General features: G+C 38.4%; 1 protein-coding gene across 1 annotated transcript; it reads left to right on the top strand.

Annotated features, from left to right (window-relative positions):
• The first annotated feature begins 6 nt into the window (after window positions 1-6).
• On the top strand, window positions 7-23,922 carry LOC111229479 (glutathione hydrolase-like YwrD proenzyme). Its single transcript, XM_022755850.1, has 15 exons — window positions 7-177; window positions 1,004-1,157; window positions 1,235-1,388; window positions 2,774-2,980; window positions 4,787-4,939; window positions 5,024-5,111; window positions 6,794-6,965; window positions 8,187-8,343; window positions 9,419-9,601; window positions 9,797-9,881; window positions 10,609-10,705; window positions 16,453-16,615; window positions 20,463-20,531; window positions 21,456-21,598; window positions 22,522-23,922. Exons 1-15 carry the CDS (start codon window positions 78-80, stop codon window positions 22,718-22,720), a joined length of 2,124 nt encoding a protein of 707 aa, XP_022611571.1. The 5' UTR covers window positions 7-77; the 3' UTR covers window positions 22,721-23,922.
• Window positions 23,923-24,948: the final 1,026 nt, after the last annotated feature.

Genomic DNA, 24,948 nt, shown 5'->3' with positions numbered 1-24,948 from the left:
TGAAAGTCCAATACGGTTTATTTTTTGTCGTGTTATATGCCTAGTTGTTGCCAACAGTCGCTGGTAGTTAAAGCGGGATGGACACCGGCTTGACTTTCTCCTCTCGTCGGTCTCCTGTAGTGTGTTTACACGGCTGTGCAGCGTCCAGCCAGACGCTAGCTTCAAGTATAGGTCTAGGTGAGTGGAAACAGTTGCCATAGAGATCTTAGATGTTTGGCAGCTAAACAACAATCTCCTGGAAATGTTTCACAGTTTTTTCAAACACGTGTAAATTTTCTGTTTCAGTTCATAATAGCAGAAACGAATGAACACAAATAGCATCACTTTGGAACAACAAACCGTGAGAATCCACTGAGATTCAGACAGACAGGGAGCGGATAGTGACCTAGCTTCCAAACTATCGCAACAGCTACCACTGAGGAAAACAGTAGGACCGGAAATACTGAACACTGAACAAACAGAGGGCGTTTTAAAGTAGTGATTTCACCTTACTAAAGGGAATTAACACGAAACGCTGTGACCACTTGGTGCAGAAGATATTGTTTTTATACTTATGGAGCACTTAAAAGCTGCCAAACCCCACACTGTGTGTGTGTGTGACAGTGTACTGCAATGTTATTGATAATCGATTAATCGTTGAAACCAATGACAGAATAGTCATACATTCTGTCATTGTGTTACCTATGGGTGGAATTATAGTGAAAATAAATGATTCCCCTTTTTCAGCAATGAATATGTGCATAAAACTGTGCATACAAAACCAAAAAGGTTGGCATGGATAAATACCACCGGGAGCAAGTGATAAAACATGTCTTAGTTGTTGTATTTTGGGTGGCTGCCTTGAAACTAGCTCATTTGTAAATCCAAGGGATTTTAATATGCAGTGGAAAATCACTCCACGTGTAGTAAATTCATAAAACGACTCAGGTGATCTCCATTTATGCCAGGAATGTTAATGTGAGTCAGTCATATCAATTACTCTTGGATATGTGTTTGCATCCAGATGTCCTGAAGTGTGGTGGTAATGCGGCAGATGCTGCGGTTGCCATAGCGGCAGCACTGGCGGTAACAGAGCCGTGCAGCACCGGCCCTGGTGGAGATGCCTTCTGCTTGTTCTACAACGGAAAAACCGGAGAGATCAGAGGAATTAACGGCAGGTGGAGACTCTTCTCGTGCAGCTGTAATTGTCTTTTTAATACAGAATGATTGGCTGAGCCACTCTCTGTGTCCTCAGTGGTCGTTCACCCAGAACCCAGACCCTGGAGTTCCTGGAAGGCCGTGGTTACACTGCAAAGACCCCTCCCTCACCTTTTGATGCACTGAATGTCACAGTACCAGGGGCTCCTGCTTGTTGGTGTGACACTGTCCAGCTGTTTGGTAGCCACAAGGTTTGACTGTGTGTGTTTGTGTGTTTTATTGTGTAGAACTGTTTGTGCTGGTGTGTTTTATGCAACACTCAGGTAGCCAACAGCCCATCTATCATAATCATTTACATGTCATAAACAACTTAAATGTAAACACATTGCAAAAGGAACCATGGTGACACACACCACTTACATGCACAAACACACTTGGAAGTAGGACTCTTGACTCTTGTGTGTTCTAAACAGTGGTGTTAAAGGTCAGTCAAGGATATATAAACAAGGTGTGGACAAACTATCACTGGGCTCTTGATATTTACTCAGTTTGGTCAAAACAGCAGTGACATAGCCATCTATGGTAGGGTTTCCGCAGGTTCTTAAGAGTATAGGCAAACTTTTAAAGTAGGGGTCTAACAGTTTAAAAGAACTATTTGTAGGTTTAACTATTGCTACATAGCTATTAACTACATAGCTGTTTACTTACCAGTCTAGAAGAGACGTGAGTTCAGCATCAAACTTCATTCCTTTACTCAGCAAGAGCTGAGGAAAGCAACACCAATGTTGACTGTTGTCTCTATCACGTCTTTTCCTCTATTGAAGTTAGCATGCTAACCAGCTAGCACCGGCCTGTCTCTTCACTTTCCAATAGCGAATCACTGTAAACTGCCCTGAAGATGTAGTGCTGCTCAGAGTGCATATTGTAATCTCTTGTCTTATAAACGGTGGCTGAAGCTCGTGTCAAGCGACAATCACCACCACCCACTCCCAAGAAACCATGCAAGGTGACAGAGAAAACTTACATGTAGCCCCTTTAATTTGGGGCCAGGTTGTCTCCAAGGGGAGCTGTTTGAACACTTGATACTTTTTTTCTCAAGAATAAATTAAACTATATTCATTCCAATGCTGAACAACAATTTTTTCTCTCTCCTCTCCCTTGCATCTAGCATACTACCCTTCAAGTTTAGTAGCATAATGTTGCCTGAGATTGTGTGCATGGAAAAGCTTTAAATTGGGAAAAAAAAGCTTGGATATGGTGCCAGTGCCTGCAGTTTGAACTTCTGTTTTAAAATGAATATTAAGGTGTTACAAGGTCTTAACATGGATGGTGTCTTTGCAGTGCATGTCCACTCAAATTTCTGTTGTGAATAAGTAAATATCAAAAATTGTAGTAAATTACTAGCTGATGTAGAAGTATATTAAGAATAAAAATATTGAGGTAAATTTGGCACATCCCTTACAATTAAGAGATGAATTTAATGCTTTTTTTTCTTCTCTTGAAAACCCTCAGGGAAAATTACAACCAGTTTCAGTCTTCACATATTTCTTCTCAAAACAATGACTCACTCTTCCTGTTCAGTGCTCAGCTTTCCTGTGAGGTAATCACTGTGTGTTTCCTCTTCCTTTTTCCCCAGCTGTCCTTTCAGGAGTTGCTGAGTGGGGCGGTGGGGCTTGCAGAGGTGGGGTTTCCTGTTGCCGAGGTAACAGCTCACCACTGGGCAAACTGGGCGTCTGCTCTGAGAGATGCAGGGAAGGAACTAGGTGGGGACCTGCTGAGTGATAATCATGCGCCCAAATGTGGACAAGTATTCAGAAACCCTGCCCTGGCCCGGACCCTGAAGGTAAATCCTTGTAAATGAAATACAAAAAAAACAAAAAACAGAAAAACACAGAATCAGAGGTCATGTGAGGAGCACTGGGACATTTTTTCTGAACTTATGTTATTAAGACAAGAAGGAAACAGAACAATGTAGATCCCACTGGGCTCATTTCGCATCCTCCCAGAGGTTGTTTGCTTTTCTAAACTTGACTTAGTCTTCTGTATGGGAAGATCTCGCATGAACCCAGGGGCACACTGGGTAAAAACCCCTGACCCCACTAGGATGTTGGATTTGACATGGAAGAAAAACAAGGAAGATAAATGAAGGGGATATAGACTGTACAGGGATGAGCAAAATAGGAAGAGCATTGATTGAGGCAAATTGAGAGGGAAGAATGGAGGGGATGGAGTGAAAGGAGGAGAAGGAAAAGATTACGGGGATGGAACAAAAAAAGCAAAAGGGAAATGGTGAAGAGAGAGAGAGACAGAATAGAAGAGAGTGGATGAAGGGAAGGACATAATAAGCGATGATGATGGAGATGGTAAAGAATTCATTGTAATGAATTTCCCAGGGTGTGAGGGTGACTAATTTTGACCATGGCCAGAAAAGTATGAAAACATAAATAAATAAAGCCTTTTCTCCACAGCTTATCGCTGTGATCAGTATGAATCAAACAGTCAGGTTTTCACCAAATATGGCAAGATACATTCCTTCTGTTTCAGCAAGATAAAGAAAATGCTGGCACTCATAGTTGAATAATATGGGGCAATACACAAACGTGTTTCAGCAATAAGCCATCATCAGCACAAAACAATTCCTCTGTTTGTAGCTTATATCGCTGGTTAGCCTATGTTGGTTACTCACACATTATATACAACATAAAATATACATTTTAAGGGGAATATAATTTAAGGCAGTGTGAAAATAAAAGAATAAAGAACTGAAGGTTATATATCAATTATTACAACCTGATTGAGAATTTTCACATACCTGTGAATAGACCTCTACCACCTTAGAATAAAACTTAAGAGCGACCTAAAAGAATGGAAACTACAAAATCCCCCAACATGAAATTCTGAGTTTGACAGCAGCAAAAATGTTTCAATGATGTAATTTCAAAAATTATTTGAAACATAACTTAGATGTTGTGATGTTGCACTGCAATTTCTAAGTTCTACTCTCCTGTCCCCTATACGAATGTGCGACCATGATTGTTTGTATGTGTGGACAATGCAAGTCTGTCACTGACACGTCAGTCGAACTATGGCTGACCTCACCACGTGCGTGTTCATCTGCTTGTGCTTCACCATTAAGGCATGCACTGGTTGTTGCTCTTTTGTATTACTACATCAAACACTCTTTCATTAGTAATGCAATAATGCATGAAAACTGCCAAGTTACACCCATGACAGCTCCCTACACACAAACGTGCACACACACACACACACACACACACTCATGGTCCTGACAGTGAAAACAATAGCAGTGACCTCAGCCTCATTGATGGATGGTTTCCATGGAATCATAGCGCTCATTCCTCAGCGATGATTGTGTGTGTTGCCTCTTTGTGGTGCAGAATCACACAGTCACACACCCCTTCCTGTTCATTCATTAACATTGATTGGAGTGGTGGGTATACACAATAGTGGACACGTCACCTGCATAACTGTAAAACTATGGATTAGTGTGGTCTTACATCATGCTAATCATTATAATATTAACTTTTTCAACTGTGACTCAAATATGTAGATGGATGAAAAGAGATAAACTGATTGATTGACCAGTAGAGTGATTAGTTGTAACATTGATGGACTGGTGTCTTGACAGGAGCTGGGTGAACGGGGAAAAGCAGCTTTCTACCAAGACAGAGTGGCCCAAGCCATCGTTGACGTCATCAGCCAACACGGTGGAGTCATGACCCTGGATGACCTCAGCAGCCACGACAGTGAGGTCATCACCCCTATCAGCACAGAATACAAGGTGAGGTGGGCGACCATAGACCATAGATTGTATCTGTGCTTTAATAACGAAGTCAGCAGACTGAATGACTCATTGTGTGTTCAGGGGGTGCGTCTGTGGGAGCCCCCTCCGAACAGTCAGGGACTGGCTGCCCTGCTGCTGCTCAACATCCTGGAGAACTTCCCTCTCAAAGGTAACCACGGGGACACTGAAGCAAAGTGTTATGTACTGGGATTTTGAGCTTTCCGCCTCTGAAACCCATGTCCTCCACAACTCATGTGGAAGTGAATGGACCTCTGTTTGTGCTGCTTAAAATATTAATGAACTCTGAAGTATCAGATCCACAGTGAGTGGAGGGAGGATTGTTTCTGGAAGGACCAGTGGCTTTTGTTGTGTATATTTTTATGTTTCTAGCACTGAAATTCCAAAACGCATAAAACCAAAAATCTACATGGCTATACTAATAAAGTTAGATGTAAAAATAAGTCCTTAACTGACTGTTTAAAGACAGGATCGAGTGTTCAGATAAGTTACTTATAGATGTGAGATCCGTTTGTCCTAATTCATATCCCATAACATTGATCAGTCAGTCATAGAATTTCTAATAACAGTTGATTTTTGCATCATGGCTCCATTCTGAGCAGCTTCCCTGCTCAAAGAGAAACTAGCACAGCCACCAAACCAGTGCCAGCTCAGTGTCTCCAGTGTAATCTGACATCTGTCTGGACATGGGCGTGATACAATCAGGTGTCTGATTCATGTTGTGTGTGTCATTATTGGCTCTGATCTACCTCTCACCACCATCTCAAACTGGTCAGGGCAAAAACACTGGGCTGCAGTAACAAGCACAAAGCGTGGTGAGTGAAGAGATATATTGGTCCACACATTATCTTAAAACAAGACAACTAGAGAGAAAACATTTCACTGACGTCGGCTGATGTGCAGTAGATCAGTGTTACATTAAGGTTATCTAGTTACAGAAATGTGACCATAATGAGCTTTTACTTTGAATATCATATAGATATTTCAGTCTTGTGTATCTTTTAATTAGACATGGAGCTATTGCATCTACAGCAAAAGAAGCTGTTTTATGTGACAGTTTTAAAATGTTTTTCACACACTTTATGGGAACAAAGTCAGGTTTGCTTAGATCTGAAAGATCTGTTGAAGAATCTGTGTTGAAGTTGTATTGTTACATAATTTGATTCAGTTTATTAGTTGGTTAAGTGTTGGTTGTAAGGATGGAGTTTTGGTAGAGTCACTTTGATGTAATTAGTGTTTTGCTATTCGGTATTGGCTGATACACCAAAAAGTTCATGAACTTTTGCTGTTATGAACATTTGGTCTCTGGTAGGTCTTTGAAGAGAACAATCCTATATTTATCCTATATTTGAAGATGCAACAACTGAACCATTAGAAATAAATAAGGGATAAATTAAAATAATAATAATAAAAAAACAGCAACGTCCACTTCATCATCACATGAGGGATCTTGAGCTAGCTCTTTGTTTGAGAACTGATTACTTGGAAGTGCAGAGCAAAACAAGTTTAAACTTTGTGAAGTTTAAACACAATGATTGTATAACTGTTAAAGGAATAAATCCCAGTGTCAAATATCTGTTGTCAGGTACTCAAGTCAAATAAGGAAAAAAGGAGAAAAAAAGTTTTAATTATTTATTTATGTACTGTATGTACAATGTATAAACCCTGTGCATGATTATTAAAGTACAATGTTTGTGAAAGGATAATGGAATTTGATTTCTGAAAATTCAAGCATCTTTTTGTGTGCAACTGTGTGTTTGATTGTGTTTGATTGTGTTTGTGTTTGTGTTTGTGTGTGTGTGTGTGTGTGTGTGTGTGTGTGTGTGTGTGTAGCTATGGGCCACAACAGCTCTGACTATGTCCATGTTTTGGTGGAGGCTGTGCGTTTGGCTCTAACAGATGCTCTGCGTTACCTGGGCGATCCAGACCATGTGACCCCCCCACTGGAAACCTTACTGGACAAGAGCTACAGCCATCGGCGAGCACAGCACATCAGCATGGAAAGGTGTGTGTTTATGTGTGTGTGTCCGTTAGTACCAGTGTGTACTGGTCGTGGCCTGTTGACTTTAGATAGGACTGTAGACTTTTACCTCTTCACTACCTTAAAGCTCATCCCTTCATACCTCTTCCCTTCGCCACTGCTCTGTCTGCTCTGTGTGTGTGTGTGTGTGTGTGTGTGTGTGTGTGTGTGTGTGTGTGTGTGTGTGTGTGTGTGTGTGTGTGTGTGTATTTTGGAAGCAATTTGTATTTACTGTTCAGTGCTGTAGACTTTGAACTGTAGGTCTTTATCATTTGTAAGACAAATAGACTATAAAAGTATAAAACAACATAATTATCCCTTAACGTACGCATACACACACACACACGCACACACATTCTACTAAACTTAAATTACTGAGAGTTTATTACTGCATTAAGCAGCAAACACAAATACTGACACTAACCCCACACCTTCCAGTATTACCTAACCCAACCTTAATGATTCAACCAACCCTACATCAGACTAATGTCTCTCATTAACATGAACAGTAAGAAAGTCTTTGCAGTCTCTGTGTTGACACATATATATATATATATATACACATAATAAACCAGGTAACTGAGAGAAATCAAGTGAAAGCAGGAAATTACAAATCATGTTTACCTGCAATGCAATAACCTGGTTAAAACCGGGGCTTACATGCAGCTGGTCCCCAATCAGATTTCTCAGCCAACACCATACAATGCTTTTGAATCAAGGGTGGCATATAGTTTATTAGTGATGTATGCTGCTACAGGCTGAAGCGTTTCTTTTTTGTAACTGATGACACTGTGGGAGGACAGGCTCGGTAAGAAAGCACACAGCCATAAAGATTATCCCAAGTTATAGCAGTCGTGCCTCCTCTAAAGGGTATTCAATAAAAATATTTCATTTAGATTCGTCTTAAAAATCTTCACCTCATTTTGAGCCACAGAGAGTCTTTAAATGATTTAAAGAATTCCTTAAAGTTTTTTTCTGTTGTGCAAACATCATTAGAGAGAAAAAGCAAATAATGTAGTTTTTTTTACATTTATATAAAAGAATAAATATTTTAAAACATCTTATGACCATGTAACTATTTTATCCTTTCTGTTATTTGTGGCTGGATTTTACATAAGAATAATAATGATAATTAAAATCACCATCATCATTAATCATTTGTGTCTTTAATATAAACATTTTGTGTTTGTATGTGTGTATTCGTAGGGCCATGGAGGGAGTGGAGCCTGGCCTAATCACAGGAAGTGACACAGTCTATTTCTGTGTGATTGACAGTCAGGGGAACGCCTGTTCATTTGTGAACAGCACGTACATGGGCTTTGGGAGCGGGCTGGTCCCAAAAGATTGTGGATTCTCACTACAGGTCTGAAGGGTTGGAAAGGGGTGTGTGTGTGTGTGTGTGTGTGTGTGTGTGTGTGTGTGTGTGTGTGTGTATGTGTGCGCACGTAAGGTAGCAATGGGTAACAAAACTAACAAGCTGTTGAGTCACTGCAGAGTAGGTGGCAACACCAGTGGATCTGATGAATAATTCCAGGTTCATTTTGGCTGACTTTCTTTGCATTAACTTTTTATCTTTTTTCAGCACATTTCAAACTGTCAGCACAAGCTGTGATTTACAATTTTAAGTTAAAGCTGCCAGGAAACTAAAAATATAAGAAACATAACACAGGCCCCTATACATTTTATAGGGGGAGTAATAATCACTCACAATAATATTATGGAATATGTCAACGTTGTAGAACGTATTTTTTATTTATTTTATTTTATTTATTATATATATACATTGAAAGTCTATGTTTGTCTGTAAATCACTGAAAGAATTAGAAGTTTAAAAAAAAAATCAAATAAAATTATCTCTACAGGCATAATTGAGACAGTGTGTAAAAATCCCACAGCAGAACTTTCAACTGGTTTTCTTCTCTTGTCTCCACATGATATTTAAATAAAGTTATAATACTTTAAATAAAACATGCTCAGATTATTAATAGATGAACAGATGGACTGGAGTGTGATGCTGACGTACAGTAGTCATTTACTAGATGAGCAGCATAAGTGTGGGAATATCTGATGACACAAAAAGGACATATAAAACACCAGGCATGAATAAAGAAGGGACAATTTTTCATATTTTATTATGCTGTTTTGCATAATAACATTACCTGAGAAGAGCAGGAATGAATGGCATGTTTGTGTTTCGTTTGTACACTAACCTGGAAATATTTTTGGTAATCATGAACCTGACCTACTGCTGTAGTAACATGGTAATATATATTGAATTTTATCTTCATAGAACTTATCCAACTTATTCACCAAAAGTAGAATTTCCAAATTGCTTCTCAAAAAAGACATAAAAACAAACAAAAAATGTAAATGAACAGGCTGAATTATTGTATGTATCATTATAATGTGTTAATGAAATCTCTTTCTGCCTATATCAGAATCGCGGTGCCAGCTTTTCTCTGCATCCTAACCATGTTAACTGTGTTGCTGGGGGGAAACGGCCATATCACACCATAATACCTGCGCTCCTCACTACCTCTGCAACCAAGTCAGAAAAACCCAGACTACTCGCTGCACTCGGGGTCATGGGGGCATTTATGCAACCGCAAGGACACATCCAGGTACACAGTAACCAGGAAATCAGGCATGGGAAGAAAGAGTTAACGCTAATTATTGTATGATTTAGCTTCTTTTTTTTTTTTCTGTGCATCACATTAGTGGTACTTGCATTGGGTTTTACAGTGGTACCCTGGTGGTTTCTGGTTCAGCCTTACATTTGTAATGTTTGAATCCACTGATGTTGATCTTGTGTTTAGGTGTTGTTAAACATGTTGGAGTTCGGGATGAATCCTCAACAAGCTCTGGACGCACCGAGAGTCTATGTACAATATGACCTAAAAAGTACAAACACTCTGCCGCCAACACACACACACACACACACACTTCAAACAGATTTTATCATCATTTAAATGTCATACATACAGCTGAACACTATATTCTTATTAATGATTAAGGATTATGTGTGTTTAGTCAAAATACTGTACGGTGGTATACTTCCTCTTGTGAGTTCTCCTGATTAGATAAGTCACACTGACATTTATTTAATGTGGTTATAGTATATTGTATAAATTTGTATAAGATTAATTAATTTAAGAAAATTATCTTTATATTTGCTCTGGTTTGTCGTTATCACAGTCCATCATGGTACAACTGATTCACTAACAAGCACAGAATTTGTAGTCATATAGAGAAAACAGTGAATGTGATTTGTAGTCACGTCCAATAGCTTTGTCTAATTATGAGTTTTTTTAATCCCTCCGCAGTATATGAAATATAGCATTAGTAAAAATACCTTTACATATATTTATCATATTTGTCATATTTATAGTCATTCAAAAATGAAATGCCGAAGTGCTTGTTTATTGGCCATAAAAGATGTAGCCGTGTATTTTTATATGGGTGGAAGTCGGATTACCTCATAACCTTGCTCTGATGAGCACGTATTGTAACTTAAGGGGTATGCAAGGTGAGAATTATGGGAGTTTTCTGTAAAAACACAGCTATGTTCCATGTTTTTATAGAGCACTGTTTGTCATAATCATGGTGTGATCAAACTTTTTGTGTCCAGCTGAGGAGTGGTGGGTTAATCTGGAGGAGGGGGTCGACCAGGAGGTGGCAGAGGAGCTGAAAAGACGGGGCCAAAAAGTCCGCTGGCCAATCACAGGTACAAAATAATTGGTTTTAATACTTACATAGTATATTTTACATGTGAAGTTTGTCATTGTTCCAGAAAAAAAGATCACTCATTCATTCGTTTTTGTATGAAGACCATTGCAAACAGTTAGTAAGATTTTGCACTCAGGCAAATACAAGTCGAGGTTTTATCATTTGTTTCATTGGTGACGTATTTTATAATAAATGGGTGTTGCTTGTAGCCTGCTCAAAAGTTAATGTGTCACATTAATTGTTATATTGTTTTACATTAATGACCATAGACAAATGAGATCATGGCTGACACGGGGATTAGACCGCAGTTCCCCAAAACACTATTGCTTCCTGTTGCAAACAGGACAGGACGTTTTTATTTGTTCCTCCTTCCTACACTGGCATCGGTCTGGGTCAGTTAAGTTGCTCTGTGGCTTTTATGTATATCATGAACATGTGAGTGAACTTGAGCCAAAATTCACTGGGCAATATCCCTTTGTGGAAAGGACCAAATCACTTGTCAAATCCAGCTCAGTGACACACAATGGAAAATGCAGAGAAGAAGCTTTGCCAGTGTTCTTGATCATTTCTGTACTGCAATGATGCATCCATAATGTAGAGCAACAAATAGAACATTTAAATGTAAATTACTGTAGAGTGCTTAATTTCTGATATTAATTCTTGCTAATGGTTCTTTAGAGTAAAATTTTTGGGAGTCAGCTATGGAAAACACATATGTATGTGGGACATTATGTCATCATGCTGGCGTCCATGACTCTGAGGATGTAAACACATCCTTATGAACATGATAATGAAAGAAAAATATATAGCAGAAAACTTACATACTTACACCGCAGGCACTAGATGTTCTTATTAGATTTTGAAGCATCTGTCTGCATATATTTGCATATTAATGAGGAAGACAGACATCCCATAAACTGCTGTAACTCCTTAATGCTTTGAGCCAACAAGTTCAAATTGATACCAGATATGTAGCATGCAAAGACAAACATGTTGGTATGAAAAAAAATTGTGCTAATTTATGAACTTATTGACAACTTAATTGCACAATTTATGATACTAAAGTGAACCATTGAAGCTTTGTGAGGCTGGTTTTACGTACTTCTCTGGCCTGTGGCCCTGCCATTTAAGTAATGACACTAATCGTTGTATGTTTTGATAATCATTAACAAGAAAATCCAATTTAAGGAACCAAAGGTCAAACGGCTCATCACTGTGCACATCGGAGAAGAATAAAACTGTGTGTATCTTCCTCACCTCCTAACTGCCACCTTCATCCCACAACTTATTTTAAGATTTTAAAATATTCCTTTGATATATTAATTCATAGCTGTTGTCTTTATCATATCTATATATATAAATATTCTGTTTGTTAATTTATCATATCTCGTATCTGCAGAAGCATAGTTTGTCTTATTGTGTGCTACTCAATCAGTGAGTTTATGTTATTTTTATTGTATGGATGATATTAATATGCGGTACAGTTTCTCCAGAGGTATCCAGAGGTTTTTTTTTATATGAATTTAAACTGAAATAAAACACCCAGGGAGCCATTTCAGACACTAAAACAACTTTTTTAAACACCTATACATTATAGAAAAAAAATACAGTGCTGCATAATTATGGGCTGATTTGTCACCCTCAAACCAGAGACCTTTAACTCATGATCATAACATGCTGCACTTGTAATATTTTGCTATACACTGCATTTTACTGACAGATAGATAAAAGACGGGATAGTTTAATGGGCTTAATGCATTTTTTTCCCCATTTATCTTCTCATTCAAACACACAGGCCACAAGAGGTCTCAGTTTGGGCGGGGACAGATCATCACAGTGGGGGATTGGTGGAACCCATCTGTCAGTCAAGCCGATCATCCAACCAGGGTGCTGTGGGCAGGATCAGACCCCAGAGCTGATGGATGTGCTCAGGGTTACTAGACGTACTTCACCTCCTTTCATCTCCTCTGCAGAAGTAATAATCTTTCTGAAGGCAAATTCTTACAAATGAAATGTAGAGGAGAAATAGCATCAGTGTTAGACTGTGAGCACCTTTATTCAGCTGATTGATTTTATTACCACGTGTAACTTGACAACAGTTCAGGTTTATAATTCAGTCATAGCCCAAGGTCATAATGGTGTCTTATTTCATCATGTTCTTGTATCAGCATTTACTAGATTGTTCTCTTGTATGTTTACACATACATTTATGTATGTAAACTCTTATTACTACTCTATGTCATCCATGTAGTTTGTGACATACAGCAGCAGAGCAGTGCATCGATTTGTAAAAGATTTCGCACTTTGTGATGGTTTTGTTTGCTCTTAACAGCAACAAGAAAACAAATCTTCGTGTAACATTATATTACACATCGAGGATGCTTTTCCTGATCTCGGTTTGAAACTAGCTCAACCAAAATACAGTCTCTTTAATTAGTTACTGCTGATCTGCTGTTTGTTTGAAAAGGCAGCAGTATCATTACAGACTGTATATAACTCTCCTTCCTCAGTAAATGACAGCTGCATCTTTATTCAAGGGGACATTTTATAAAGAAATAGAGTTTAGATCATGTAATAATGTGATGTGAACTGAGTCAAAATCTTTTTTGCATCATTTTCCTACATTTTAAAGTAAATATTTGTTTCTGCTGTTGTTGAAAACAAACTGATTTATCAGTCTTTCAGTATTTCAAATGCAGTGCTAAATGAAATATTCCTAATATTTTTTACAAATTATAAATAAAATTTTCTTTATTTTTAAACAACTCTTAGTTCTCAAGGTCTTGACTGCTTCTCTGTTCTTGAAGCTTACAATCCTCTATAGATTCCTCTGGACCTAATGAAGAGCTGATTTGGTCTCAAAACGCCTTAATTCTTTAAACAGGACTGGTTCATGCTGTTGGGAGCATTTCAGCTCAGTAACAGTTTTTTGATCTCAGCATCTGAAGAAGATGGATGTGCATGTGTTGAAATTCTGGTTGTCCATAGATAATAAATATTTTGTAGCTCTAATCCCTGGTTGCAGTGTACTATTACAACTCAAGGTAATGTGGTATTTTACTTTGTCCTCAGCAGGACCTAATATATATATTGAGCAGTAGTTTGATCAGCTCATCTGTCCCGAGCAGTATGTCTCAAAAAGGACTATATTTGAAAACTTTGTATAAAACATCTGAACAACTATCAGTGGGATGTCACTCATAGTCCCCAGAGGGTGAATCCTTATGTTTTGTTCATTCTCTGACCTTTTCTCCAGCATCACCATCATAAAATTTACTGAGCACATTCATGCCTCCCCCTGAGGAAAAACCATTTCCATTTTGGATGCTCCGTGCAGCTTCTGGTGTAGCACTAACTAGCCTAAATGTCATCTGTAAACAAAAGATATCGCACAGTTTATAATGCATGTTACCATGAAATTAGCTGTGTGCATTCCTGCTCCTCTAGTCTTTTGCATTTGGATCACTACATGGCCTTTTCCATTCATTTCATATGATGCATCGTTTTCATTGCGTGTTTTCATGTGTCATGTTTTCAAGCATGCAGGGGGAAGTGGGTATTTTGCGTATTGAGACAGACAGACAGAATAAATAATATTACAACATGCAGTGGCTTTGTGAAACAAAATGAGTCAGTTGGTAAACAGCTTGTAAGCCACTTATACTCTGGAGCAGGCGGCTCAAACATGTTTCCACCTCAGCACAAATCGCTCCCTGTAGAAACATGATGTTGGACTTTCAATGTTGATCTGCTTACAGCTCCAAACCCTTCCTGGTACCAACCCTGCACTCCTATAAAGAACCGTGTGTTCTGTCACCCAAACACAGACACACACACTCATATGCACACATAATCTGTCCTAATTAACACAGCTTGTTAGTGCAGGTTGTTAGTGGCCCATTCCAGTTTACAGCGCAGTTTATCTGGATGTGCTACATTCCAGCTGGATTAGAAAGCAGCTCACAACATCCTGGACCCCTGAAACACACATGCACACAGTCTCTCTTGCTTTCTGACGCAGCACTATGAGGAGTCATGTTGTGCCCTATTGCCCTACATAGACCTGCTGAGCTGTTGTTTCATTCTGACCCAGAAAGAAATCAGAAAGATTTTTAGGGGAATTTGGAAACATGTATAAAACATTTTGATTTATTGGTCCTTGTTAAACTGCAGTGCACAAACTTTTGTGTCGGGAGTTGAAAGAAATCTCCAATCCCTTGGGCGGAAATCCTTTCATAATTTTAGAACTGTACACTGCATGTTGAGGGTTTATTGTTCACCGTGAAGTTTGAATCAGTCAGTAACTCAAACTTAATTTACATAGCACCTTTCGTACAGATTAGTGCATTTAGTGCTTTTTGGGGGTTTAACAAGCAAATAATAAGATAGAACAAATATAAATTATAAAACAACTGGAGACTAATGAACATGATGGAAGTGAAATACGAAAGCAATAAAAAAGATAAAAGATGAAGAAACATTAGATAAACAGCAAGAACATTTAAAACAAGAGAACAGTAATAAAAGATTTAAGTTAATTAATGAACATAAAACATTTTAATCAGAAGCAAAGACAGCCACATATAGAGGACCAAAAATTTAATGAGAATTGTGCAGGATTTCTGGTTCATTGTCTGCATCTACTAAACAAGTGAAGGGCAGATTAATGCTGAAATGATGAATCAATCAATTGGTTTTTTGATCAGAAGAAAATTAGTTGTCAACTATAATGTTAAATTATTCCTCATTTAAGTCATTTATCAATCAAAAATTTAAGGGTTGCAACTAACACTTTATTTTTCATTAAATCATTTGCAGATTATTTTTTCGACCCTTTTGGTCTATGAGATATCAGAAAATGCTTTTGTTCTGCGGAACCCGGGTTTTCATATTCTTGTTGCATGTTTTTCGTGACCCACAGTCAAAACCCATAGACGCTGAGTTTATAGACTCAGACTAAAACCAACAGCAGATATTCACAGTTAAAAAGCTGGAGCCTGTGAAGTTTGGGCCTTTTTGCTTAAAAAACTACTCAAATGATCAGTTGTTTATCAGAATTGCTAATCAATGAACTAATCATTGAATAAACTAATTACCAGAGACAATTGACTGTCTCTTTGGGGTTTGGCCTGTTGGTGGAAGAAATAAGCAGTTTGAAGATGCCACCTTGGGTAATGGGAAATTATTATGAGCTTTTTTTCCATTTTCTGTGACATTTTACAGACTAAAGGTTCAAACATGAATGTGTGCACCATGTAGGAAAAAGGGATTAGGTGAAAATGCACAGATTATGTATTTAAACATGTCAACCTGTTGTTATGATTTAGTAATTCTGAGGGAAATTAATTCTTTAGAGTGCTGTGTGAGGCCCTGCTGGCTGAGAGGCTGTGGGAAACACACACACACACACACACACACACACTCTCTCTCTCTCTCTCTCTCTTGTGGGATTTTTCATATTTCTGGCTGAACTCTGTGCAGCTATTGGTCAGCTGCCTTCCTGTGAGTGTGTTTCCTGGCGCACGTTGTGTCATGGCAGAACTCCCTCAGTAAGGGAAGCAGAATCTGTTCAGCGCACACACACACACACACACACACTTGTTTTTGTTTCCTGGCTCCCCAGCTGCTCTGACCCTTCCCTCCCCTCTGTCTGTCTTTCGCTGCTCTCCTCAGCCCATTCCAGTTCTCTCCTCTCCTTCCTGCGGTCGTGTTTTGTTTTCGGGGGAACAATGTGTTGCTCGGTGGCTTTCGCCAGGTCTCTGGGTCTGGCACTGCTGCCTCTGGCCCTCTGCTGTATCCTGGCCAACTTGCTGCTGCTGTTTCCTATGGGAGCAATCACCTACATCCAGCAGGACCGCCTGGCCAACTACATCTGGTACTTTGGTGGACTAGGAGGTGGAGGACTGATGGTTAGTGAATTGTTTTTCATTTTAATGAGCTGATGAAGTCCTCCAGTTAGTCATTCAGTTATATATCTAGATTTCTTTGTAGACTTTATTTTGATACCTGCTTTTTACAGCTTTCTGATTATTCTGGTGGCGACTGTGTTTGGAAGATGCAAACCAAAATTAGGTGCGGGTCATGGCAGTGGCATTTCGAAGAGAGGATGATTGCACACTGAGCTGTAGTTGTTGGATTTTATCACCAATATTTTGACTGGACTTCAACCAAACACACCAAATGTGGTGGAAAGGAGTGAGAGGGGCTCCAAAATCACAACTTTAATATCATGGGATAACTTTCCTTTGACTTAAAGCACTCCAAAATCTTGGTTCAGTCATTCAGTTTTCCAGTGCTTGCTTCTCAGCTGTTTTTTTTGTTTTTTTTTAAAATTAATTATAAAAAATATCCAGAATTATTGTTTCTTTTTGAATGACAAGATTTTGGACAAAACCTTCATTTACTTTTCAAAATTTCAAACATATTGGATGCAAGTCACTGTTTTCAGAGATGCTTGGTGTACAGATCAGGCATTTTAACATCCTCAAAGTTTAAATTCTGTGCCTCTGAAATGTTTTTGCAATTATTTCTATATAGTAGGACCATTGAGTAATACATCAATTGTCCTACTCCATACAAAGTATAAAATATTTGACTTTGATTGTGACAAAAATCCTCATTCACTATAATGAATGTAGAGAAGTGAAGGTAAAAATAGAGGGGGGTTTTGAATGGGGGCAATGGGGTTTCAGATCAGATTGGATTATTTTGCCTGGCAGAGGCTAAAACAATTAATGGATGTAGGTTCAGTTGAGGTCACTGGTACCACATGGTGAGAATTATCACTATTAGTTGCAGTAGAGAGAGAAAAATTTGCTGAAATCAACAGTGATGAGATTCAGTTTTCATCTGGAAGCAAAGCGAGTGAAATTCTTTTGAAACCACGTTTCAACCACATTTTTTTCCTCATTTAAAACAAAGTGAATGTTGACAGTGTTTGAGTCACTGCAGAAGAAACTCTGTGTAATGGTCAAGCCATGAACTTTCTCTCTGAAAATGATTACCACCTCCCTTCCTCCTTTATGCAGAGACAGACGCTGGTACATGTTGATCCATTGGTGACAAACTGAGGCGTCTTTATTTTTCTCAGTGTGTTTATTAAATACAACCACTGCTGATTTAAAGTCAATAGGATTTTAATCCACTCATCTCTTTATAGATTAGTTGTAATTTACTTAAAACAACATTAGCTCGACTGATAGAAACACGATTTTAGACCTGAAAGATGTGACTTGTCTCCCCTTCAGCACCATTCACTCTAAGTGTGTCTGCAGTTGTTTTATTGAGAACAATGAAGTGCTGTGTGAATTAATCTGTCTGCTCTACATGCTGCTGATCTGATGGGTTTATGCTGCGACTGAGCAGAAAGGAGCTGTTCTTTTAGTTTGGTTTTAAGCAGGAACAGAGGAGAGATTGTATTTTCCCAGACAAGATTAACCCTGCTGAAGGTCCGCTCTCTAGAATATTCAGATTTCTTTTTTGCTTTTTGTTTGTAGTCTGAGCAGGTGAGAGTGAAAAACTGTTCAGAACGTCTTAGCATGTAACTTAAATAGATACTGTAGTCTATATGAAAGACTTTCAACTATAGCACTAGGCCTAAAAGTGTGTTTTGGACCATTCAAAAAGAAGGCATTTCTCAGCTGTTCATATCTTTCTCATGAAGGAGAGACTTTGTTTCGACAGTAAAATGCTGCTAAAATTAACAATTAAACAGGTTTTAAACAATTTGGTGCTGCACTATTCATCATTGTTAGAAAACTTTATTTATAGCAGTGATTAATCAGTACAGAAAGGAAAGCACTGGCCACTTTAAACCCGGAAGAGGAGGTAGAACAATGACCAGAGGAATTATTAAATCCACTTATGAGAGAGAGAGAGAGAGAGAGAGGGAGAAGCCTGAATTTTAGATGTCACTTTCATATCCACAGGGCACTGCTTATTTTGTAGGAGACACAGTTGGATAAACTTTATTGGTTCTCATGTGTTCTCATTCACTGATATATATTAAGCTGCTCTAAATGACACTCCCCTTCCTACAGGTGTTTCACAATAAAAATGAGGGATCATGCAACATGAACTGATGGAAGATTTTTTAAAATGTGAATATGGAGGAAATATTGACTTTGTATTGACATCAAACAGGAGCAACAACAAATGAGATTAGATCACAAAACATTTTACTCTAAGACTTGTTACTAAGATATGATATATGATTACTTTTAAAGCAGGGGAATTTAGCAATAAACTCCTCCAATAAAAGCCTGTTTGTTTATAAAGGGCCTAGTCAGTATTTGAGGAATGCACAGTAGTTAATCTGTTTGGGTTTGTCTGTATCAAAAGGAGCTAACATACACTGCAGGAGATTTTCTTACATGAATATACCTTTTTTTTCCCTTTGTCTGAGTTAACTTTTTCCTTGTTGTCCTTATGTTTTCCACTTTGGTTTCCTTTATGGAATGACTGAACGTTAAAGAGTCAAAGAGCAAACTGAACCCCTTTGAGAGAAATCTATCTTTAGCTTTCCTTCCTTCCTCCATCTTTTTTCCCTCCCCCCCTCTCTCTTCCTTTCTCGCTGTGCACTTCCCTCTGTATTGTCAGTCTCTCTCTCTCTGCCTCTGTGGTGCTTTAGGGGGACATCCAGGATGTGTATATAACGATGCCTATGATCTTTGTGTGTGTGTGTGTGTGTGTGTAAAACCTTGGGAACTTCCCTCCAACTGTTAGCATGTGATTTAAAGTCCTTGACTTCAGGGAGAGAGACAACAGCACAGGAAAGACGAGGAGAGGAAAAAGGGAGGGAGAGAATAGTAAAAGAATAGAACACAAACATGTAGGATTGCCACTATTTCTCCCTCTCTCTCCTGCACAACTGCACTGTATCTCAGCTGTTGGTACAGTACAGGCTGTATCCTGCTCTTAATGCAGCCAGTGTTCGTGTTACCCATCACTGACTGCTTGTACTCCACCATAAATCATGTTTCAAACCACCATGTCCTCACTTTATACCTCTACAGTTATAGTCAGCTGTAACATGACTAGGTAGGACGGTGTTAGCCGCATTAGTGACATGACCATGTTGCCAAATGATGCATCACTTGGACCAGAGTCAAATATTACAACAACTATTAAGTGAAGTTTAGTTAAATTTGATACTGAAATGTACGGTGATTCCTGATTTTTCAAGTAGCATCAACAACAGGTCAAATTGTTCTAATTTCTATGTCTTATACTTGTTCAAAGCATAAGTGAGGCTATAAGTACAGCTGATGCTGATAAGATTGCTAAAAGTTGAGCCATCTGACAATGTAAAACTGAACATGACAGTAAAATGCTCCCCAGACAGGATAGATGGTTTTGATTCAGCCAACATGTCTCAAGACAGTTTGTTTTCATCTAACTTTTGTTTTTTAGTGTGTAATGGACATAAGTCCCAGCTAGTGTATCTATAAATCTTTCATTTCCTCCTCCTTTAGGCAATATCCATTTACTGCTTTTAGCTTGAACAGTGATTGACAGCTGGGACTAGTCTAGTGGTAGATGTGTTACTAGCTAACTGCTAGCAAAGAGAAGCAGGGTCAAAGTTTGGTAATCTGTCCATGCAGCAAAATGTGACTAAAAGAATGCAGCTCAAGCCTCCTAATAACCTTTGTTATTTTCCCTCACCCCATAAATTACCATCCACAATAGACAAAAAGTGCTTAAAAGTGCTTTTGTTCAGGAACTGTAGTGAAACAATGTACTTTTCTGTGCTTCCAGATGTTGGTTCCAGCTGTTGTCTTCATTACTCTGGGGAAATGTAGCTGCTGCTGGAACGAGAGCTTAATGGTAAGATGCTTTTTAATCTATGAATCATGTTTAAAATCTACTGTTTTTATGGTGTAACCAAGATCTGGGAGTGTTGACATTAATGCTAAGCTAATGCTATGGCAGAGAAGTTTCATTTTGTTTATACTAGATTAATACAATGCTATCTGACATTGTGAAGTACATACTTGTCTCAATGGGTAATTAACAGTTTGAAAAATTTGGCAATTCTTCATTTTATGTTCATATATATTTCTTTTTGTTACATAGTCCATTATTCATTTCAGTTTCCTTAATCAAATATATGGCTTTTAGGTCCCAAACTTTCTTTTACCCTTGTTCCTTTTTTACCGCCATTTTCCTGTTTTTTTTACTCACGACTTGGAGCATAATACAGTTGTCTACAGTTGTCAATAAGCCAGCTAACACTGTGTCCTTATGGGGTGGAATGCTAATGCTAATCCAGCTATGATAATTCAACAAGGGTCCCATTGTTAGGTAACACTCAACAAAGTAAGCTTGGCTCGCACCACTCAAGCCACATGCACAGCTGCAGTGTGTGTGTGTGTGTGTGTGTGTGTGTGTGTGTGAGAGAGAGAGAGAGAGAGAGAGAGAGAGTGTGTATTTAGTTTAGTTCAGATCTTTATTGGCAGTGCAGCAGCATAATTACACAACCACATAAAAACATACCACAATAAAATCAAATACAAGACAATCAAAAGACAACATTATGGCAGTACTAAAGATGCAATTCAAACAGTAAGGATGTGTGTGTGTGTGTGTGTGTGTGTGCGTGCGTGCGTGCGTGCGTGCGTGCGTGGCACCTGTCTCTGTAGCACCTGTCTTCCTCTTTGTACAGAGAGACACAGTCGCTCAAATATCCACAAAGGCTTCCAAACACGTGCATGTTCTTTAAAAACACTGTGTATCTGTGTTCCTCTCTAGATGTGCGGGTCCGTGTTGGCAGCTGTGGTCGGCCTGGTGGGGTCGAGCTACTGTTTCGTCATATCAGGGTTCACCTTGGTGCAGGGTCCCCAGTGCTTCACCTCTTATGGATGGTCGTACCCATTTGCAGACCAGAAGGGCAGGTAGGAAGATACTGTACTGTGCTGTGTGTGTGGTGGCATTGCGGTGTATACAAAAAAATAACGAATAGAGCATTCAATATTGTTTTTGTTTAAAACAGATAGACTTAAACACGCTTGTTTGAGGCTTTTTATTATATAGGCATGTGTGTTCTCTGTAAAAGCATTTAACATAGTCCTATGATGCAAAATTTGTATTATGATTAATATTAACTCCTAATAATTTCACAAGTACAATTGCAAAAGACTACTGAGAGGAAAAGAAAATGAAGGAATGCAAGAAGGAATCATTATACACCATTATTAAACAGCATTATGGCATACAAAGCTGACTGAACAGATGGAAATGCTTTTACCCACTGACCCATTTCAGTCCACCTTAAGTATTTAAGTATCAGCTTGGTATTTTTGAATTTGATATTGATCTTTTATTACCAATACTTCTTTTGGATAGACCAGCAGGTCTCTGTAAAATGACGTCTTAGATATAGTTCTAAATCAGTGGGCATGTAACCATAGCAACAGTATTTCTGCGTCATGCTGTGTTACTAGTTATTGCACAACTCACTTAACAGCTAATTGTTTCAAATCAAGGGTTCTGGACTGTGGGTTGGGCAAAAAAAGACATTTTAACACACGCTCACAAATAGTGATAAGCCTAATATTTCGCCCTAATAAGTAGAGTTAAAGACTTTCAGGTGTCCTGATATAGAAAATAACACATTCATATATTGGTGCACTTGGTTCTGTATCATTGTCCACTAATTTCAATTTTAATAACATCTAGCTTCTTTCCTTAGTTTTTCAGCACACTGTTGCACACAAGTGTAGCGCAACATTCAACAGCCTCTTTTCTGGATCTGTTGCACCTTCCTCTGTCTCTCTGTGATCCTCTCTTTACACTGATGTCTCTCTTTGTGTTCCAGGTATCTGCTGCAGCCAGAGACTTGGTCTCGGTGTCTTCAGCCGCTTCATATCGTAGAGTGGAACGTGACTCTGCTGTGTGTTTTACTGGGTTTGGCTGTGCTGGAGTTCATCATCTGTCTCTTACAGCTGGGGAGCGGCTTAGTCAACGCCGTGTGCCGGCCTTGCTGCTACAAGCAGGAGTACAGTCTTAATGCGTAGACAAACACACATGTGTATGTAGTATTACTTGCACAGACATACTGTACGTGCATGTGTATACATAAAAACACAACACAACACACTATGTAGACACACTTACACATGCACTATCATGGACCTCTGACAACTGTCAGCTTTGTGTAACCACTGTATCTTCAAGCTTTTGAGTTGCCTCGGTTAAAGTAGCAAAAGCACCATACAGTCATTGATGACACCAGGATGTTTGTCCATAATGATGTAGGTGTGTGTGTGTGTGTGTGTGTGTGTGTGTGTGTGTGTGTGTGTGTGTGTGTGTCTGTGTGTCTGTGTTTGTGTGTTATATCTACTCCAGGTTAGGAAGAACAGGATATACTTTATTTGCTCGGGTGGTGAAAGAAAGCTCAGCAGACCCACATGTACAAAATAATAAGAAAGAATCAGAGCATCCTTGATCATAATAATAATAATAATAATGATGATATGTAGTTTCCAGGATAACAGGTTTCACTGAAGTAATTGCACAATTGCCACACAACACAGTGTTAAACATAGCACATCTTCAGAAAGTTAACTCCTTCTCATGTATTTGTTATTATTTTTAAAGATGTAAAAAGAAGAACTAAAGCGAGGCTTTAGTGACAGCTGTTCAGTCACTTCAAGAAATCCAATATTCTGAATCTTGTGGTCGCTCACTTTCTTTATTTTTATTATTTTGTACTGTTTGTATTGAGATTACTCCATAAACCTAATACCAGTGTTATCACATGAACAGAGCAGTAGCAACATACAGGGAGTGGAGATGATAATGCCTTATTAAATCAATATCATTACAATAGTACATGCAAGATGGCTGCCACAGATTGTTTGCCACGTCCTCCAGTGTAGTTGTTGTGGGCATTTTACTGTTCATGGTGTTCATGAAGGCGCTACTGATCATTTCCTTAACTTTAGTTTTTTTTTGTTTTTGTTTTTTAAAGGTGCCATCTTGTCTTTTCAGTGTTATTTTGTGGTTCCAACTTTTATACACAGTGTTGGACTACTTATGGGTTACAAGCAAATGTGTGTGTGTTTGTACATTTGTTTTCATTTTCACAGTATTTTGTTAAATTGTTAAATTGTTTTCTTTATGTCTTTCAGATTATAGTTAAGTGTTAATGGACATTTTATATATATTTTAGTGACATATTTTTATAATGTACGTTTGTTTGTGCTGCCTTGAATAATAAAAAAAAACTGTTTCCATTTTATATATCCAGTGTTTGATTACGTTTTAGATGGGTTTTTTTTTTTTTTTTTTCAACCGTCAAAATGATAGTCAGGAAATTTTCAGGTCAGTTATTTTCAGGCAAAGCAGTTAAACCCAAATTCCCCAAAGATATCGGTGGTAAACAGCAGGTCGCATGCAGCAGAGACAGATGTGCAAGTGTGTGCATGTGTGTGTATTCATGTGTGAGGGCCCTTACTGCACCTCCCATAAGCTGGTACCATAAATTAACTGTTTGCAAGCTTATCAGGTGTTATTTTATTTATTTATTTTTTTTAGCTTAACTACTTTTGGCCCCCACTCTCTTTTACAGAGGGGGAGGGTACGTGACACAAGTGCAGTATTAGTTTATGTGTAACAGGTCAAAACTTTGATTTCTGCATGCGTGTACGCATGTAGCTTGCTTGGTGTGTTGTAATCACTTCGTGGACTAGAGATTGTGTCCTGGAGTTTCCAAAGTTGCCTGAGTAAAAATTCCAAACTTGAGTAAATGTGACCTCTGACTCTGAGTCAAAACCATTACAAGTCATTTTTTCAGTAAATTAAATGTCCCCACCACAGTGTGTCTGTGAGGAGGCAATTTCAAATTATCCATGTTACATTATAAAATAAATGGCCTACAAGCCTTAAAATATTGATAAACCTCTCAATAAAAATATTGAGAGTAGAATTAATTGTTCTTAATTGACCTAAGAGGAGGATGGAAGTAATTCAGATGTTAAAGTAATGAAACTACTTAGCTTGGTTCGACTGATTTGGCTTACATAGTTTTTTGTCAGAGTGTTTGGACACTGTGTGGATCAAAAGTCCAAAGTGTTTTTGTCTCCGGCTGATCGTGACTTCACCAGATTTTTTGTCTGCATCTCCACATGAAAAAAAAACTGAATGTGACACGGATCAGGTTTCCTTTTTTTCAGCTAAAAAAAAAAAAAGGAGACAAACAACATGAAGTCTGATTTAAATGTAACTTCCATCTGGTATTTCA

This window comes from Seriola dumerili, unplaced genomic scaffold, assembly GCF_002260705.1.
Source record: "Seriola dumerili isolate Sdu_G_001 unplaced genomic scaffold, Sdu_1.0 BDQW01000002.1, whole genome shotgun sequence".
In the NCBI taxonomy this organism is placed as follows: domain Eukaryota; kingdom Metazoa; phylum Chordata; class Actinopteri; order Carangiformes; family Carangidae; genus Seriola; species Seriola dumerili.
Note: the sequence above shows the minus strand (reverse complement) of the source record. Positions and strands in the feature narration are given on the sequence as shown.